Below are 20075 nucleotides of genomic sequence, written 5' to 3' on the forward strand. Positions count from 1 at the left end.
TGACCTGTACAATTATGTAGAGTGACCAACTGCCCTGATTTGCCCAGGATTTTCTAGGACGTGTGACTTTCAATACTAAAACCCAGACGTTGCCAGGCGAACCGGGGTGGTTGGATACACTACCAACACCTTACGGTTTCCCCTCATTATACTGCCCTGTTAGATAAAAGGAAACCCTGATGGGGTAGTGGTTAAGTGCTATGGCGGCTAACCAAGAGGTCAGCATTTTGAATCCACCAGGTGCTCCTTGGAAACTATCAGGCAGTTCTACTTTGTCCTATAGGGTCGCTTTGAGTCGGAATCGACTCGATGGCAGTGGGTTTGGTTTTTTTGGTTACTAGATAAAAAGCCTGGTGAAAGCACCAGTAACCACTGCTTCAGCACTTACGAGGTTCTTTCTCTGCAGTAAGAGTTATGCTTCTGGTGGGCAGGGACCTTTTAGATTCCCACTTTATACAGAAGATAGTGTTTTACTCATGTTAATGCCCACTCAGGAAATAAGGTAGTTGAGTTTTATGTTGACAATATATCTAAAATCTTTTCTGTGTGTTAATTTATTTGTCTTTATTTTTTTCCAGCCCAGATGACTTACTCAATGCCTTGAATGAGGGTATCAGTCGTGCTGATGTCATCATCACATCAGGGGGTGTATCCATGGGGGAAAAGGTATGAAAAAATGGGGCCCATGAAAATTTAGCCCACTGTAATGTCCTTGCATACAGTCCATTAGCTATGGTCTGACAGACGTCTGGTATCCATAAGCAGGACCCACAGAGCTGAAAATCCACGGGACTTCAAAGATTACTGGGCACTCTAAAAGGGATGCAGTGTGGGTAGGTCATGGGGCTTACTTCAGGAGCAGAGCAGAGAATCCCACAACTTGCACAATGGTTTTGATGTTCTCCTGGAGACTTACTGGTTTGTTTCTGACTCAACTTTACTGTATTAGACTTCCCTTATACATGATATTTACCTCCAAGGGGAAGCTCCAAGATCCTTTTTCTTAAATTTAAACATGACCTCCTAGAGAGACCAACTTCCCCACCACATATTCCAAACCCTACCAAGAACCCTTAGCTCCCTTTCCCCACAGGAAAGAAACTGAAAATTAGGTATTTCCTTTGCCCCTCTTGGCAAAAAAAGAAGAAAGATTAATGAAAATAAAATACATACCTTCACGTATATATAGGATTTTATAGGACTAATGTTTGCACATGATGTGTGCTTAGTCTGTAAAAATCCCAATTTGAAATCTCAGAATCATTAAGTTTGTATATCTCAATGAAATGTGTTTGGTTGATGATAATTATTGAATTCATTGAATAATAAGCAATAAAAGCAAAATATTCTTTACTACAATAAATAGCCTTATGTTTGGGCTCAAAAATATTTCAGATCCTAAAATGTTTTGCCAGCCTATAATCCCTGTATGTATTTTCTTTTATCTCATATTAATGACTAACCTGAAAAACCATAATATCATAGTAACAGTTTTTCCGAAAATTCATATTTTCAAAGAGCTTGATTTATTTTAAGCCAGATCTTATATATATATGATTGTTTTGGGCCCTGCCCTCTCTAGCTGTAAAACTGCCTAAATTTGTATCCTGACTCTGGACAGTGAACTCTATTTGGCTCTGAGAGCAAATATCAGAATTCAGTAGCATGAACAGAGAATGCCTGCCTTCCATTCACAACCTTTAGTTTTAGAATGTTTGAGAATAGCACTGTAGCTGCCAAAAACCGTAGATGAAAAAGAGGGAATCTTAGTCCAAGACTACTGTCTCAAATTACACCCAGAGTGAAGGTGTCTAAGTGTAGGTGGGTGTTGTCCTTACAGCAGACAGATTACTAAATTAGTCTTCCCTCAAAGCCTCCCATAAGTCTTTAGCTCCAGGTGGAGCAGATCGGTGCAGACCGCTCCTGAGATCACAAAGGCAAGGGGCTGAGGTATACAGTGTAGTAGAACAATAAATAATTTGCAACATGTTTGTTTTCACTGCCATCAAACTGCTTATGGTACTCTTATATCACACGAGCAAAAACTGAAGTTCGGGGTATTTAAATGTTAAATGTGTTATTTCCAGAATGTGTTTCATGTATAATTTATCTTAGTTCCTAATGATCTTAACTGTGGGACAATGCCTTTTGGCAGGCCTAAAGATTATCTTTTCCAGTACTACTGGAGAGGCAACAAGCTTGTAGCAAACACAGACTTGGCAGTTGTTGTTAGCTGTGCTAACAACAGAACATTTTTCAACCTTAGCCTTCATTATTAGTGCCAATAAAGATGTCAGTTGTCCTAGATATTTGCTGACAATAGAGCCAATAGTAAAGAATATTGGTTTTATTTACTTTACTCTCTGTACGATAAGGTTCTTACACTAAACTTTTAATTTGCTAGAAAAGAGATTTTAGGAATGTGGTATCCCAAAGTAGGAGCTAATGATTATCCTTCCCACCTCCTTCAGTGGGAATAAGATAGAAAAGGGACCAGGAAGAAAGAGGTAAAGCATAAGTGTAGCAAACTCCTGTCAACCCATAAGTTCTAGTCCCAGAAAGAATTTTAGTGTACCTCAGTAGCAGAAAGAAGAGCATAAAAGATGGGACATCTTCTTTAGCTCAGTGGCTGAGCCTGAAAACCAGCCACTAAAAAGACAGGGAGGTCAAAGAAAGATCCAGAGGCATTATGTGGCAGGCGTAAATCTTAAGTGCAGAAACTCAGGTATGTAAGAAATTTATGTATTTGATTCAGCTTTAAATCCTACTCTGAGCACCTTTGCCACAGGACAGGAGGGAAATATTATTTAAGCCACTACTAGCCCTCACCCCTCCAAGAATTATGCCAAGGAACCAGTAGGGCCTTAAGTTGTACCAAAGCATCAAGGACCCATCTGGTCATGGCTGCACACTAGGTATTTCTTAAGTATCCATGCAGTGCCTTTAGAGCCCAAGTCTTTGCTCCCTTGGGCCATGCTAGCAATCCTGGGCATTGTTGGGAGGCTGGAAGCCTCAGGATCTAGCTGCAGCACCCTTGGGAGTAATTAACAGCCACCCGCTGTGAAGTCTGGCTACCTCACCAATGTATTGCTTGCTAAGGAGAGTAGGGGGAAGGGTCCTTGCTACTGTTGGACCCACGGGCCTCTGTCGCCTACCCAGCCTAAGGAGAAATGTCTCTTGCATAGTCACTTCCCTCAAAACCTCTCCCCACCTCTACCTCACCCTGCCCCACATAATCTTTTCAAAGAATTCTCATTTTTACAGAACACCGAAAGTTACAGCTTAACAGTTACCTATTTTAAAAAAATGTATCCATTCTCTGCCCCCAAAACAAAAGAATTATATTCATTACCGTAAGCTTTCTACAACCCACAGAATTATAAAATAGCTCAAAGAAAATGAAAGGTGCAGATAACCCAGAAGGATGCGCTGAACTGGACACCCAGTAATCTTTTTTGCTCTTTTCAAAGTATCTCGATTTTTCCTAACAGTGTCTCTCCCGGTCTCCGAACACAGACATGATCAAAATAAGCACAGAGATTAGTACTGATCACAAAACAGGCTGGTCTGGTTAGGCTTAACCTGATTATTATTTAGCAGCAGCAAGAGTGCTAATTAACCATATAAGGCCCCTTGAGTTTATTTTGCAAATTTAGAGCCATGTAGCAGTAGAACACTAAAACTAATCAACAATATTCCCAAGAAATAATCACAGTAAAATCTGCCTTATCAGTTCATTCAACCCTACGTAATTCTCGTTCTGCTTGATCTTGGTTTAGCAGTCTGGCACTTTAATTTAGGACAAAGAGTAGTCTGAGTACTCCTGGTGGCCCCTGAGACCCTCTAAGCGGGCCCACAAGGTCAAAACTGTAATAGTAAGACTCTATTTGCCATTTTTATTCCCCTTCTTTCATGAGCATACAGTGGCGCTTTCCCAGCAGGTATATGATGTGTGATATCTCAACAGATTAAATGTAGAAGCCGATCTGAGATTCCAGGTGACTTCTGTTATGCCAGACATTAAAGAGATTTTTAAAACTATAAAATAATGCATTAAAAAATGTTATTTATGTTAACATAAAATGGCTTCATCATTACTATTTTCAAATGAACCAACAAATAGATATTTTTTAATTTTTCAGTTTTAATTTCTAATACAGTAAATATAGATAGGTACCACACATATAAATAAAAACTCTTCGGGAGCCTTAGTAAATTTTAATGTAAGAACATAAAGGGACCCTGAGACCAAAAGCTTGAGAAATGGACTCAAAGAAAAAAACTTTTTCTTTAAGAAAACAACACACATAGTTTTATTTCTCTGCCATTTTTGTTCCCAGTATAATTGCAACTACCCATATTAATTATAACATTTAAGAAAATAACTTATTTCTGTTTCACAGAGAAAACTTGAAGCATGGAATAAGGAAAAATCATATGTAAGCAAGCATTTTAGTGGACTATCAAAGCTCAAAAAACACAGAATACAATTTTCCTTTTGCACCTTCTTAACATAGCAAAGATGCACAAGCACATTCATTAACACAATCCAAAGATATAGCCTCTCTGTAGCATATAAAATAAGAAGTAAAATATATTAACTTAAAAGCATATTAACTTAAAATTATGCTTAGTAATTAATGTTCCAGTATTCTGTCCTGCTTAGAAATCATTTAAGTGTCTGATGATTATTCATTAGTTAGCTCGATTTAATATCAGTTCAAGATTTGAAATTACTTAAAGATCTTGAAAATCATTTTCAAGCTGACATACTATAGAACATAATTACGGTTGACATAAAAAGTTTGTCAGAATAATGATTCAATGGAGTTGAATACAGTTTTACATTTTTTATATTATGTTATGCAGGAGTAGTGTTAGCTTATCTGACCTATAACCCCATGTGAATTTAGGAAAAACAAACCCAAGTAAAATGTATACTTTTATTTTTCTTAACACTGACAAATAAGAGGGACTCCCGGGTAGTGTAAACAGTTAGTACACTCGGCTGTTAACTGAAAGGTTAGAGGTTCAAGTCCACCCAGAGGCACCTCAGAATTAAAAAAGACTACAAGCCAAATTATCTGTCTTCTCTTACCCAACAGAGGGTAGATTTCTATCATCCACTTAGAGAGATCACTAAGTGGTCAGACCATAAAACCAAATTACCAATTACTGCTGCCACTAAGGGGGAATAAAAAAGCAGAACCATGATCAATAAAATAGAGAGGGCAAAAAAATAGAGAAACAGAAAGTCAGTAAAGTTAGTTTCATTGCTGCTTGGGATTCACTCTAGGAAACAAGGAAAAATGTACCTAGGCCTAAGCGACCCATAAGGTACACTTCTCAGGCAATGAGGTTTACCTGGATCTGTCAGGTAAATCAATTGGCATCTCAGTAGAGCCTCCAGAACAGTTAAAGTATAATTTATAAAGATAAAATCATGACTCTAATAAACATATAAAACAAACACATGTCAAAGCTTTTATTTAACCTATTAATTGATAAAGGAACCAGTAAGATATTACGACCAGTTCAACGAAGCTTTCGAGGAATATACACACATAGATCATAAGGAATTCTGCAATAAATTTGCTAATAGATGCAAAAAAAAAAAAAAAAAAAAGGTCTGTACCCACAGAGGAATAATCAGTACCTCTCCATTGGACGGAATTCATTTACATTTCTTTGCATAAAAACCATATACATTCCTATCAGTTTTCTATAACTTATATTGTAAAATAGTCCAAAGACAATGAAAGGCACAAAGAAGCCAGAAGTTTGTACTACACTGGACAACTAGTAATCTTTTTTGCCCATTTCAAAGTCTTTCACAATTTTTCTGACACGAGAGCCCTGGTGGTGGAGTGGTTAAGAGCTATGGTGAGCTACACCTGCTAACCAAAAGGTAGGCAGTTCAAATCCATCACGTACTCCTTGGAAACCCTATGGGGCACTTCTACTCTGACCTATAGGGTTGCTATGAGTTAGAATCAACGTGAGGGCAACAGGCATTTTTATTTTTGAGTTGAGGAAATGACTTTGCTCTAACCATTCCTTTTTTTTTTTTCTTCCTATCTGGCTCTGGGCCTCAGAATATCAGACAGAGATCCTTGCTGCTTCTCTTGGTAGATAAAGTCTTAAGAACAATGATGATTCTCAGCCTTCATTGCTATATGGTAGAGGATTTCCCTCTGGCACAAGGATATCACGTTAGCTTGGAAGCTGTCCTTCATGTTCAAAAATAATGAAAAAGGGAATCTTTAACATCAGAGAGGATTTTTTTCAGAAAAATTAAATCCTTTAATTCATTTAACAAATATATAATCAGCATCTGGTTTCCAGACTTTTTGTCATAACCTTCAAGGCCCTGCAGGTGTGGCCTTTGCCTATCTCTTCAACCTCATCTTATGCTTCTCACCCACTCATTCATTCCTTCTATTGCCCTTTCAGTTCTAGACACTCTTTAGTGCTTCAGAAGTTTTTGTATGTACTTCCCCTCTACCTGGAATTCTCTTTACTCTGCACTTCACATGGCTAAATCCTTCTTATCCTTCAGGGCTTAGCTAATATATTATCACTTAAAATAGCCTTTCCTTAATCTCCTTCCATTATTCCCTGTCTTAGAACCTGCTTGTTTTCTTCATAGCATGTACCACAATTTGTAATTGTTTTATTTATTGGTTTACTTATTTTAGGCCCCCTCCCCCAGTAGTATATAACAATACATCTTTGTTTAGGACCATGTCAAACATTTATCATTGAGTCCCCAACACATATAGAATTTTCAAACATAATATTCTTGTTGAACTAATGAATGAATGAAAGCATGTGCAATTTACTTGGGATTCATTGTTTAAAAAAAAAAAGACACCAGAATCTAGGGATAGGCAAAGAGTTCTTAAATTTGACATCAAAAGTATGAGCCATAAAAGAAAAAAAATGATAAATTGGACAACTAGATGGTGCCCGGCTACCACCACTGACTGCTCTGACAGGGATCACAATAGAGGGTTCCGGACAGAGCTGGAGAAAAATGTAGAATAAAATTCTAACTCACAAAAAAAGACCAGACTTACTGGTCTGAAGGAGACTGGAAAAACCCTGAGAGTCTGGCCTCCTGGACACCCTTTTAGCTAAGTAATGAAGTTATTCCTTAGGTTCACCCTTGAGCCAAAGATTAGACAGGCCCATGAAACAAACAATAATACACGTATCACAACCACGTATATGAGATTAAATGGACACACCAGCCCAGGGGCAAGGATGAGAAGGCAGGAGGAGAAAGGAAATGTAGATAAATGGAAATGGGGAATCCAAAGTCGAGAAGGGGAAGAGTGTTGACACATGGCAGGGTTGGCAACCAGTATCACAAAACAATATGTGTATTAATTGTTTAATGAGAAACTACTTTGCTCTGTATACCTTTATGTAAAGCACAATAAAAAATAATTAAGGAATTAAAGATAATTAATCACTTCTGTGGGCTAGACCTGTGTATGTAAAATGATGGCTCAGACACATAAGGTCAGATAGGGAGGACAGATTTGGTTAGTTGTTTCCCATAGTATAAAATATTTCTCAACAGGAACCCCTTCTATGGGGAATCACTGAACACTACGGTGAATGAGTACATTAAGACCAACATATATATACATTGCCAGAAGCAGTTTCCAAAGAAATTACATCTGGGTGCAATGAAGAGAATCCTGAGGAAAAACGTTCATTCAGTGAGTGAGCTCTTTAGGGGAGCTATTATTTGATTAAGCGAGCACTATTTGTTTAAATGGAGCACACCATAAAAAAAAAAAAATAGGACTAGTTTAATCTAAGGCCTGAAGGCTATTTTAATGGGTTTGAGGATTGCTTCTGTAAAACATATGAATTTTTGATCACTGCATATTCAATCACACAGGGACAAAATTCTTTACTGCAAATACATTCTAAGCTTCTGCTGAAGTTGAGAGGTCATATGGACAGAAGTGGGTAAGGGCTATCAAGTCTAGCCTGGTCCTAGGCAGCATTTTCTTGGTTCTAATCTTCCAGATGATTGTTGTAGTTATTGTGACCTGCCATCAAGTCACCCCCGACTCATGGTGACCCCAGGCACAGCAAAACAAAATGCTGCCTGGTCCTTTGCCATACCCATGATTGTTTGCATATGGGACTGTTGTGATCCATAGCGTTTTCACTGGCTGCTTTGCAGAAGTAGATTGTCAGGCCTTTCTTCCTAGCTTATCTTGGTCTACAAGTTTCACTGAAACCTGTTCGGCATCACTGCAACATGGAAGCTTCCACTGACAGACATTGTGGCTGCACTTCAGGTACCCTGGTCAGGAATCAAGTCTGGGTCACCCACGTGGAACATGAGAATTCTACTACTAAATCACCATTGCTCCTATCTAGAGGATTGTAGGAGAACCTAATTTATTGAAGACCTCAAGAATTTCTGAAGCTTTAGGAAAGTAATAATTGGTTTAAATGAGACCAACTGAGAAAGCCACATCAAGAGAGGTGGAAAAAATAAAACAAAAGATCTCCTTTAAATCTGGATAGTACCTTTGCTATGAACTTGATTAGCCCACTTAAAGAAAATAAATGGACACAAGAATAGATTGAGACACACAATAATGAAGGGGTGTTTGCATTAGCCATTCCTGTTATCACAAATATTAAGTCATTGAAAATTATGTTTTAATCACTAGAGTTTAGAATGAATTTCTAGGGCTAACAGAACAATGAAAGAATAAAAAAGAAGACCTGATACCCATGTCATTTGTAAATATTCATAATGATATTATGGACTTATATTCAGCTGTTATGCACTATTATAGCTGCTCTAGTTCTTAGGGCCCATGTCCTTTGGAGTCCATGTCCTATCAGGTACCAAATATTATGAATATCATCCTGCTGATCATTAATATTACATGGTTTTCAAAACTGACAACCTGAACATTTATTTAATATTAAGTAATCACTGGAAAGAGGTATACTGTATTTTAAGAGTAGTTAATTTTCATTAAGAAGCCCTAGTGGCATAGCTGGTTAAGTGCTTGGCTGCTCACTGAAAGGTTGGCAGTTTGAACCCACCAGCTGCTCTGTGGAAGAAAGATGTGGCAGTCCGTGTCTGTAAAGATTTCAGCCTTTGAAACCCTACAGGGCAGCTCTACTCTATCTTATAGGGTCACTAGGAGTCAGAATCTACTCAACGACAATGGGTTTGGTTTTTGTTTTGGTTACTTTTCATTGGATCAAGATGGGAGTGAAATGGGAAACCAGCTATTGATACTTTTCTATTATTTTGAATATTTGTGCAAAGAATGTATATCCATGTACTGTTAGAAAAAAAAAAATTTTTTAAATAGTTTTACATAATGGAATCTGTGAAAAAAAATTGATAAATTGGACTTCATCAAAATTAAAAACTTTTGTCCTGTGAAAGACCCTGTTAAAAGCATGAAGGGACAAGTTACAAAGTAGGAGAAAATATTTGCAAACCACTTACTAGACAAAGGACTAGTATCTAGATTCTAAAAAGAACTTTAAAACTTAACAGTAAAAAAATCCAATTTGAAAATGGGCAAAAGACATGAACAGACATTTCACTGGAGGAAGTAATACAGATGGCAAATAAACAAGTGAAAAGATGTTCATCATTAGCCACTAGAAAAAAAAAACAGTGCCATCGAGTCGATTCCACTAGAGAACTGCAAATTAAAACCACAATGATATATCATCTCACACCTGTCAGAATGGCTAAAATAAACAATAGTGACAACACCAAATGCCAACAAGTATGTGGAAAAACTGGATCACTCATACATTTTTGAAGGGAATATAAAATGGTACCAAAACCAAACTCGTTGCCATCGAGTCGATTCTGACTCATAGCGACCCTAAACAGCCACTGCAAAAAAACAGTTAGGCAGTTTCTAAAAAGTAAACATTCAACTAATGTACAATCCAGCAATTACACTCCTGGACTTTTATCCCAAGAGAAATGAAGACTTAAGCTCACGCAAACAAAATCCACTACACAAATATTTATAACAGCTTTATTTGTAATAGACAAAAACTGGAAACAACCAAGAAATCCTTCAACAGGTGAATGGTTAAATTGTGATACCATGAAATACTACTCAGCAATAAAAAGGTACAGACTATTGATACACACAACCACCTGTATAAATCTCCAGATAATTTTTCTGAGTGAAAAAATCACAGCCCCAAAAGGCTACATACTGTTGATTTCATCTATGTAACATTTTTGAAATGACAAAATTATCGAAACAGAGCAGAATAGTGATTGACATGGTTATGGAGCAGGTAGGGTAGGATGGAAGTGGGTGTGGCTAAAATAAGAAGACAACTTGAAGAATCATTGTGATGATACAATGGTTCTGTACCTTGACTGTATCAATGTCAGTGTCCTGTTTGTGATATTGTACTGTAGTTTAATAAAATGTTACCATTGGAGGAAAATGGGTAAAGGGTACACAGGATCTCTGTTATTTCTTACCACTGAATAGGAATCTACAGCTGTCTCAAAATAAAACTTTAAATAAAAGAAAAAAAGACAGAGTTCCTGTTCTCACAAAGTTTGTGGTTCAGTAAGGTAAAACCAAACCAAACCAAGACAATTGCCATGAAGTAGATTTCCAACTCGTAGCAACCCTGTAGGACAGAGTAGAACTGCCCTGTAGTGTTTCCAAGGCTGAGAATCGTTGTGGAAGCAGACTGCCACATCTTTCTCCTACAGAGCAGCTGGTGGGTTCAAACCACTGACCTTTGGTTAACAGCCGAGCACTTTAACCACTGCGTCACCAGGGCTCCTTCAGTAAGGTATACATATCAGTTATCAAACAACTGCAATATGAGCTAAATGTGTGATGTCAGAGGCACATAGTGCTATTCAAGCACATAAGAAAGGTCTGGAGATTCCTACTGCTGATACGGAGTAACTTATTTGGACCAACCTTCTCAACAAGAACAACTATGAAAGCTGTATAAAATGAAAGTGTTTTGAAAGAAGAGAAAGAAAAAACAAATGTTTGAAGAGAACAACCAAGATAGCCAGGACTCAAAGTACCAAGATCCCTAGAAAAGTAACCACAGAGAAGTAGAACTGGAATTCTTCACTATATTTTCTGTCAAGGCATTTACTAATTACTAAGGGGAGTAAAGGTACAAGAGGCCAAGAAGTCAAGCATTAAAGAGTAGCTGAGAGGCTAATAAAGTAAATAGAATCTTCAGCAAGCATAGGAGTTCAGGGCCTGCCATGGAAGAGAGCCTCTTGCAAACATCTCAGGCTTTCTGTTTAAACCCATGAAGGTTTATGCTCTAGGAATAAGGACAAACTGTAAATAAACCTTCACAATGACTGAAATACAGACTCAAATTACCTCCATCCCTTATTAAATCAAGATCTCCACATTTACCTTAACTGTCAGAAGAAATTAAATACTTTTTGAGAAATAAATCATCCAGAACCTCTTCAATTTTTCATACATAACATTTTGGGCTTCAATTAAAAAAAATTACCAGGGATGCCAGAAATAGGACAAAATGACTAAAATGTAAGAGGAAAAAGTGATAAAACAGCCCTAAAAGTGATCCTGATATTTGTGTTATCAGATAGGGACTGCTTAATAACTGTAATTAATATGTTTAAGAAAAATAAATGACAAAATGGGTACTTTCACTAGCAAACTGGAATCTATTAAAAAGAAATCAAATGGAAATTTTAGAGAAGGTTTGAAAAATATGGAAAAGAGACATGTAGGATGTGGTAAAAGATTTAACCAGCTGTAATTGAAGTCCCAAAGGACAAGAGAGAGAGTGGGCAGAAACAATACTTAGGAGAGATTGGTGGAGAGTTTTGGAAAACTAATAAAAGATATCAAGCCACAGATTCAAGAAACTCTGTAACTCTCAAGCAGGGTAAATACAAAGAAACCTAGGCAATGATGGTAAACTAAAAACCAAGAAAAAAGTGGATCAGTGGATGAAAGGATCAATGATAAGGCTAACAGCATCTTTTCGAAAGAAATGATGGAAGCCAGAAAACAATGGAATGGCATTTATAAAGTGTTGAAAGAAAATAATTGCCAACGTGGAACTGTATATTCAGCAAAAATTTCCTTCAAAAATGGAGGTGAAATAAAGACATTTTTAGCCAAACAAAAACTGAGTAGACCTACACTAGAGGGATTTTGTTCAGGGAGAAAAATTATGGAAGCCTGGAAATTTGCAAGAGGGAATGAAGAAAAAAAGAAAGGGTTAAAACATGAGTAAATATAACTGAGTTTTGATTGTATAAACTAATAATAATGAGGTTTAAAATATATGTAGAATATATACGGTTTATGTAGTGTATGTGGAGCCCTAGTGGCAAAGTGGTTAAGAGTTCAGCTCCTAACCAAAAGGTCAGCAGTTCGAATCCACCAGCCACCCCTTGGAAATTCTACAGGGCAATTCTACTCTGTCCTACAGGTTCACTATGAGTCGGAATCAACTCAGTGGCAATGGGTTTGTTTGTTTGTTATATATAGTATACGTAGAAAACATATATAACAGATGTAAAATGTATACTTAAAATATGTTTTAAATAAAATGTGTGTGTATGTGTGTATGTATTTGTTGTTGTGTGCCAGTGAGTTGACTTTGACTTATAGCAACACTTTATGACAGAACAGAACTGCCCCATAGGGTTTTCTAGCCTGTAATCTTCACAGGAGCAGATCACCAGGTCTTTTTCTCCATGGAGCAGCTGAGTGGATTCAAACCACCAAACTTTGGTTAGCAGATGAACACTTAACCATGGTGCCACCACAATTCCATGTGTGTGTGGTGTATATATGGCACCAACAGTACCAAAAAAGTGGGGGGGGGGGGCAGTAAATGGAATTAACCTGTTCTAAGGTTCTTGCGGAAACCCTGGTGGCGTAGTGGTTAAGTGCTATGGCTGCTAACCAAAAGGTTGGTAGTTCGAATCTGCCAGGCACTCCTCGGAAACTCTGTGGGGCAGTTCTACTCTGTCCTATAGGGTCACTCTGAGTTGGAATCGGCTCGACAGCAATGGGTTTGGTTTTTTGGTAAGGTTCTTGCATTATCTGAGAAGTCATTAAAATACCAAATTATGGCAGGCTGTAATAAGATGTATGTTGTAATCTCTAGAATAACCACCAAAAAAAAAAAAGAAGAATATATTACTAACAAGCTAATAGAAAAGAAATAAAATACAAAAAAACTATTTGATAAATCCAAAAGAAGGCATGAAAGAAGGATAAAAGAAAACAAAAACAGATGTGAAAAATGAAACACAAATAGTATGTGATAGTTTTAAACTCAAATGTAGTAGTAATCAGATTAAATGTAAATAGGCTAAATTCTTCCATTAAAAGTTGTCATTTTAAATTTTTTTTAAGAAACGCTAATTATATGCTACTAATAAGAGGCTCACCTTTATAAAGATACAGAGAGTTGAAATTTAAAAAATTATTTTAAAAAGTTACACCAAAAGCTAATTGGTGTAAAACGCTAGCAAGCAGCCATCTAAGATGCATCAATTGGTCTCAACCCATCTGGAGCAAAGGAGAATGAAGAATACCAAGGACACAAGGCAATTACAAGCCCAAGAGACAGAAAGGGCCACATGAACCAGAGACTACATCATCCTGAGACCAGAAGAACTAGATGGTGCCCGGCTACAACTGATGACTGCCCTGACAGGGAACACAACAGAGAGCCCCTGAGGGAGCAGGAGAGCAGTGGGATGCAGACCCCAAATTCTCATAAGACCAGACTTAAATGGTCTGACTGAGACTAGAAGGACCCCAGTGGTCATGGCCCCCAGACCTTCTGTTGGCCCAGGACAGGAACAATTCCTGAAGCCGGCTCTTCAGACATGGATTGGACCGGACAATGGGTTGGAGAGGGATGCTGGTGAGGAGTGAGCTTCTTGGATCAGGTGGACACTTGAGACTATGTTGGTATCTCCTGCCTGGAGGGGAGATGAGAGGGTAGAGGAGGAGGTTAGAAGCTGGCGAAATGGACACAAAAAGAGAGTGGAGGGAGAGAACAGGCTGTCTCATTAGGGGGAGAGTAATTGGGAGTGTGTAGGAAAGTGCATATGGGTTTTTTTGTGAGAGACTGACTTGATTTGTAAACTTTCACTTAAAGCACAATAAAAATTATGAAAAAAAAGCTAGTTGGTGTAGCTGTATTGATATCACAGAAAATTAAGGTAAGGATTACCATATTCTTAAGCAAATAACATGCACCTTCTGCATTTGTTTGGCAGCCGTGCCCTCTCACCCCCTTCAGCGCATCCTCACAAGTGCCACTATGCTAATCCTCTTCCACACTTTGCTGTAAAAAAATTAGCACAGCATGCTTGCGAAAATTCCGGGGGCGAGGCGTGGGGGGCCAGGCTGGCAAGCAAATGCAGAAGGTGTGCTGTATTTGCATAAAAATACGATATTAGGTATACAGAGGAGAGACATTTCTTAATCATAAAAGGATGAGTTCATCAGAAAAATATAACAATTTGAAACATGTTGCATCTAATAATCAAAAAAAAAAAAAAAACCAAACCCGTTGCTATTGAGTCAATTCGGACTCATAGTAACCCTATAGAACAGAGTGGAACTGCTCCGTAGGGTTTCCAAGGAGCAGCTGGTGAATTTGAACTACCAACCTTTTGGTTAGCAGCCAGGCTTTTCAACCACTGCACCACCAGGGCTCCTCTAATAATATAGTCTTGAAAAATAAATAATCCAGCCTTGGGAATTTAGGAGAGTCTGAGATGAGACAATGACTGAGATAAGAATGGGCGTGGAGAAAGAACCCTAGGAAGAAATAGTATTCCAGGCAAAAGGAAGAACATTTTCAAAGATCAGGAGGCAAAAGAGCTTAAGAAACTGAAAGAAATATAGTCTTGCTGGAATGCGGAGAGAGAGTCTAAGAGAGGAGTAGGGCTGAGTGGGAAGAGGGTTGAGTGGTAAGAGCAATGATTGGTAAAAGGGGGCTTGAAAATACAAGAATGTTAAATATAATATAAAAAAGATGAGACTTTTTCCTGGGAACCAGGAAGTAATTCAAGTATTATATAATGATCAGATTTGGTTTCAGAATATCTCTGTTAATGCTGTGTAAGAATGAATTGGAGGAGGGCAAGACTACTGGCCAAAACCCATTGCCATCCAGTCAATTCCAGCTCATAGCAACCCTTTAGGACAGAATAGAATGTCCCCAAAGGGTTTCCAAGGCCGTAGCAGACTGCCACATCTTTCTCCCCTGGAGCAACTAATGGGTTCGAAGAGCTGACCTTTCAGTTAGGAGCCAAGCACTTTAACAACTGCACCACCAGGGCTCCTAGACTGCTGGTAGGGAGATCTATATCAGTAATTAAAGTGAGAAGTGATGTTGGCTGAGGCTGTGGAGATAGAAGGAAACATACAGAAAATAAAACGTCTATAGCTTATAAAATATTCAAATTTGGGATAGATTACTATACTTACCCTTGGATTAGTGAATCAGGATTTCAGTAATAGACCTAGAGGTAATAAAAAAAAAAAAATATTACGACCTATAATTTTTTTTTCTTTATGCCTACAAAACCAACTGCAAGGCAGCTTGCCTTTCATTTACAGAGATCAGGATTTGTCAGATCATTATCGGTTGATTGTAACCATAGGTTGATTGTGTTTTTGTGGGCAGAATATAAAGTTGGAGCAATTAAACTCTCTTGACTTTCTGTTTTAGAGCTCCCTCCCTGAATAAAAGCTGTTTTTCATTTTAGTTGACATATTTAGATTTGGTAGCCTGTGGAAAATATCAAGGCTCTTCTCAAGGAATGTATATTGCTTCAAGTCCATTAAGCAAAATAGTGTAGCATATATACATATGGCTTCCCTGCCCAGGTACAACTTCTTAAGGCATATTTGTTACCATCCTTTCTCAGACATAAAATTCTGTCTTAAAAGAGAGACATAACCCATCAGATAATATTATATGTTAATGTATTGATTCTCTAACTCTCCCTACTAGAATGTACTCACTATGTGGGTGGGGACATTGTCTCTTTTGTTCAGGGCCATATCCCCCAGCACCTACCATCGCACTCAACATATGGCAGATGCTCGATAAACATTTATTGAATAATAAATGAAGAAATATTTGTCTTAAGCAAATCAACTTCACTGAAATAAGAAAAATATTTATTTTCATTTCAGTCTTGTACATTTGTTTTATTTTCATTTAAAGTTTTTAATTTAAAGTTTTTAAAGTCTGATATTAAAATGTTTGAAAATAAAGTGACTATTTTTCGTATTTGCAGGACTATCTCAAGCAGGTGCTGGACATTGATCTTCATGCTCAGATCCATTTTGGCAGGGTTTTTATGAAGCCAGGGTATGGAAATAATCTTGTTATCTCATATATGGGATTTGTTTGGCTCACTTTGACTAACAGAGATTTGAATGATTTATTTTTACATTTTCTATTATAGATTATTCTAATAACAAGAAATATTATAGTATTAGAATTCTTTGTACAACTCCTACCTGAAATGGGAATTCATCTTCCTTATGAATCACTAGGTCTGATATAAATAAAGAAAGCAACTTTCCAAACCTTTCCTCCCTTTTAATTCCTGTTCCAATTTCTTTCTTTCTCTTTTTCTCTTTCTCCTCATTTGCTTCTCTCTTTAGGCATTTTAGAATGAAAATTAGGGAGTACAATGAGCCCTCCACATACCCATCCCCAACTTCATTAATTATCAACATTTTTATACTTGTTTTATTAATCTCCACCCCCTGCCTTTTTTGTAGGGGAAGAGAGACCTGGGTTGTTTTAAAGCAAATTCCAGACCACATTATTTTGGTACACATCTCAAATAATAATAATAACATGAACAACAATGATGGCTTTATCTTATGTAATCACAATGGTATTATCTCACCTAAAAAATAAAATACCTTAATAACATCCAATACCCTGGTCATATTCAAATTTACCCCCAAATATCAAGAAAAAGGATGTGTCTTTGTAATTATTTTGTTTGAATCAGGATTCAAGTAAAGTCATCTTATTGTATTTGATTGTTAAGTCTTTATTAAACAAGAATAATTACTCCTCCCCCCTCCTTTGTTTTTTCGTACCATTAACTTATTGAAGAAACTGGGTCACTTGTCTTAAAGAATACATTTGGCTGATGGCTTCCTTGTGGTGGTGTTTAACTTGTTCCACTATCTCCATTATATTCTACAGACTGGAAGTTAGATCTAAAGACTTGATTAGATTCAGATTCTGTTTTTGCAAAAATATGTCATAAGGGATGTTTCACATTGCTTTTTAATACCCCTCAGAAGGAGAGAAAAATGACCATATGCAAAGATCTTGTATGTGTCCTAAAAACTAATGACCCCCTAAGGAAGAACCGATGGACTTTCTGCAATCAGTTGTAAATTCTCAAAGAATACCAAACACTGGAGTTGGTGAAACATGTGTGGCCATGTCTTTAAGCAGTAGTCTGCCTCATTAGGTCCCTGTTACTCAGTGAAGCTTTGATGCCCTGTTCAATGTCTTCAGTGTAAGGGTGAGCATCCCAGCATACCTCCATGCTGCCAGAGACAACAGTAATGATATTTTAGTCCAGAATTATACTCTGATGGGCACTCATGTGAACCCTAAAAGAGAGTAGAGTGAGGATTTCCCAATTGTTATAAGAGAGCTATGGCAATCATCAACAAATTACAGAAGGCTTTTTTTTTTTTTTTAATTAGCTTTTATTGAGCTTCAAGTGAACGTTTACAAATCAAGTCAGACTGTCACATATAAGTTTATATACACCTTACTCCGTTCTGCCACTTGCTCTCCCCCTAATGAGTCAGCCCTTCCAGTCTCTCCTTTCGTGACAATTTTGCCAGCTTCCAACTTTCTCTATCCTCCCATCCCCCCTCCAGACAGGAGATGCCAACACAGTCTCAAGTGTCCATCAAGCCAGCTTTCTTAGTATCACTGATTTATTGGGTACCTGAGCCCTGGTGGCGCAGTGGGTAAGAGATTGGCTGCTAACCAAAAAGGCCAGCAGTTCAAATCCACCAGCCACTGCTTGGAAACCCAGTGGGGCAGTTCTACTCCGTCCTGTTAGGTCATTATAACTCGGAATCAACTCAACGGCAACAGTTTGGATTTTTGTTTGTTTGTTTACTGTCAGTTCAAGAACAGGGATCAGATTTTACCTCCATGATTTACCCATCTAAGTTCAGAGGTAAGATGATCCCTAAAGCTTTCTCCACATTTGATTTAATTTAGAATTCTTGACACTATGTTTCTGTACTTACCTGTCGGATGTGCCCCAGTTTGGCTGCCACTGCCAAGGTCCTTTTATTATTGAAACTCTTGGATTTACATCATATTAAGAATAATATTTTCTCATGAGCAAATATTATTATGCTGTGGGGGTACACAGGCTGTTTTTTTAATCCTCTCCCTGTGGACAGTACTAATTTGGTTAGAATACAGTAGACATTCCAAAAGCATCAATGTGCTTCTCACTAACCTCGAAAATTGAACTGATTGCTCTCTTTGCAGTGGGAAGGAAGCTAGCATTTCTTAATCTCACCTCTAGAGAATTATTTGTGTACTATTTATGATTTAAAATAATCTCAGCATTTATGATGTTGATATTCTTTCTTCAGTCTATTATTTACAACTTGTTTCAACCTCAGGAGTTCATCAGTTTCTAATGTTTATTCTTCTCCCTTAAAGTCATAACAACTCTGTGACTTCCGTCATTGCTCAAATGCTATTACAGTGTGGTCTCAAGGAGGAGAATGAGCAATAGGTGATAAGTTCCAAGGAAATGGCTTTCTAGAGTTTAAACAAATGCCTCACAGTCTAGCAACAGGACACTCATGATAGCAGTGCTTAAGTACAAAATGTTTTGTTGTAATGGAATCTTTTAAAATGAGTACCTTTAGAGATATTATATTACCTGTCTGCAGGATGCAAAAGACGCCCAGCCTTGTGATTTAAGTTGGCTTAAATGCAATAGAAGGAGGAAGGTGTTACGCATTCCCTCTTCACTCCTGTTATCTGTGTTAGTTTGCTATAAGAAAGTGGCTTAGAAGTTTAAATGGGCCTCATTTAATTGTCAGAATTTTATACTTATCTAAAAGTAAGAAGAATTTAAAAGTAATTATTACTTAATAGTAGGACAAAAAGAAATATAAAAAGCTCAAGTGCAATTTAGCTTTGCTCTTCCCACATACAATGCATTCAGAATGCTTTTTTTTTTTTTCGTTTTATAGAAGAGATACTAGAAAAAGCATTTGGAATATTATCAACCAAATCTACCAATCACTGTTTTTATGGGTCATCCACAAAGAATATAGCTGTTATCAAGAATGTGTCTTGGAAATTATCACAGTAACAATCATTGACAGATAACTGATCCATAAACCTATGTGACAATCTCACTTTTCTAAAACACAGCAAAGAATCAAGAAGTAAGCATAAAAGGCCTCAGAGAAGCCAAAATAGATGTCACAAAATCCATGTACCAACACTTCACAGCACACCTCTGAAAGTCTTATCCAAATATGAGCCATAGAGTCAGAAAGATCTTGGTTCAGATCTTTGTTCCCTCACTTAGTAGCTGAGTGATTTTGGCCAAATTGCTTAGTCTCTCTGAATATCAATTTCCTCATCCATAAAATGTGGTACAAATTGTCACCTCATGGGATTGTTGTGGGAATTAAATAATAGATGTAGTGCATAGATGTTAGGTTAAAAATAGTATTTTCTCATATTACTATTATCACTATAACAATAGTGCTATTACTACTGCTATCTAGTTCCTAAGCCTTAATGTCAGCTTTACGGGTGGAGGTGATAGCAGTCTAGCATTGAAAGAAAAAAAAAAAAAAATTTAGCATTGAAAGAAGCAACAGAAAAAACTAGGAAAAAAGAAAAAATAACAGAAACAAGAATTATAGAAACACAGCAACGTGGGGTGGTTATAGTTTATAGGTGAAAACAATCCATACCATGTGACCTAATACCACTCT

At 37.4% G+C, this 20075-nt stretch overlaps 1 protein-coding gene across 5 annotated transcripts in view; it reads left to right on the forward strand.

The window, feature by feature from the left end:
* Window positions 1–20075, forward strand: part of GPHN (gephyrin) — a 569154-nt gene that overhangs the window by 534296 nt on the left and 14783 nt on the right. For all 5 annotated transcript variants that reach the window (XM_049899425.1, XM_049899421.1, XM_049899422.1 and 2 more), the window contains 2 exons: window positions 579–666; window positions 16340–16413. In XM_049899425.1, the coding sequence (XP_049755382.1) occupies window positions 579–666; window positions 16340–16413 (162 nt within the window). The remainder of the gene's footprint in view (window positions 1–578; window positions 667–16339; window positions 16414–20075) is intronic.

Source organism: Elephas maximus, chromosome 10 (assembly GCF_024166365.1).
Source record: "Elephas maximus indicus isolate mEleMax1 chromosome 10, mEleMax1 primary haplotype, whole genome shotgun sequence".
NCBI lineage: Eukaryota > Metazoa > Chordata > Mammalia > Proboscidea > Elephantidae > Elephas > Elephas maximus.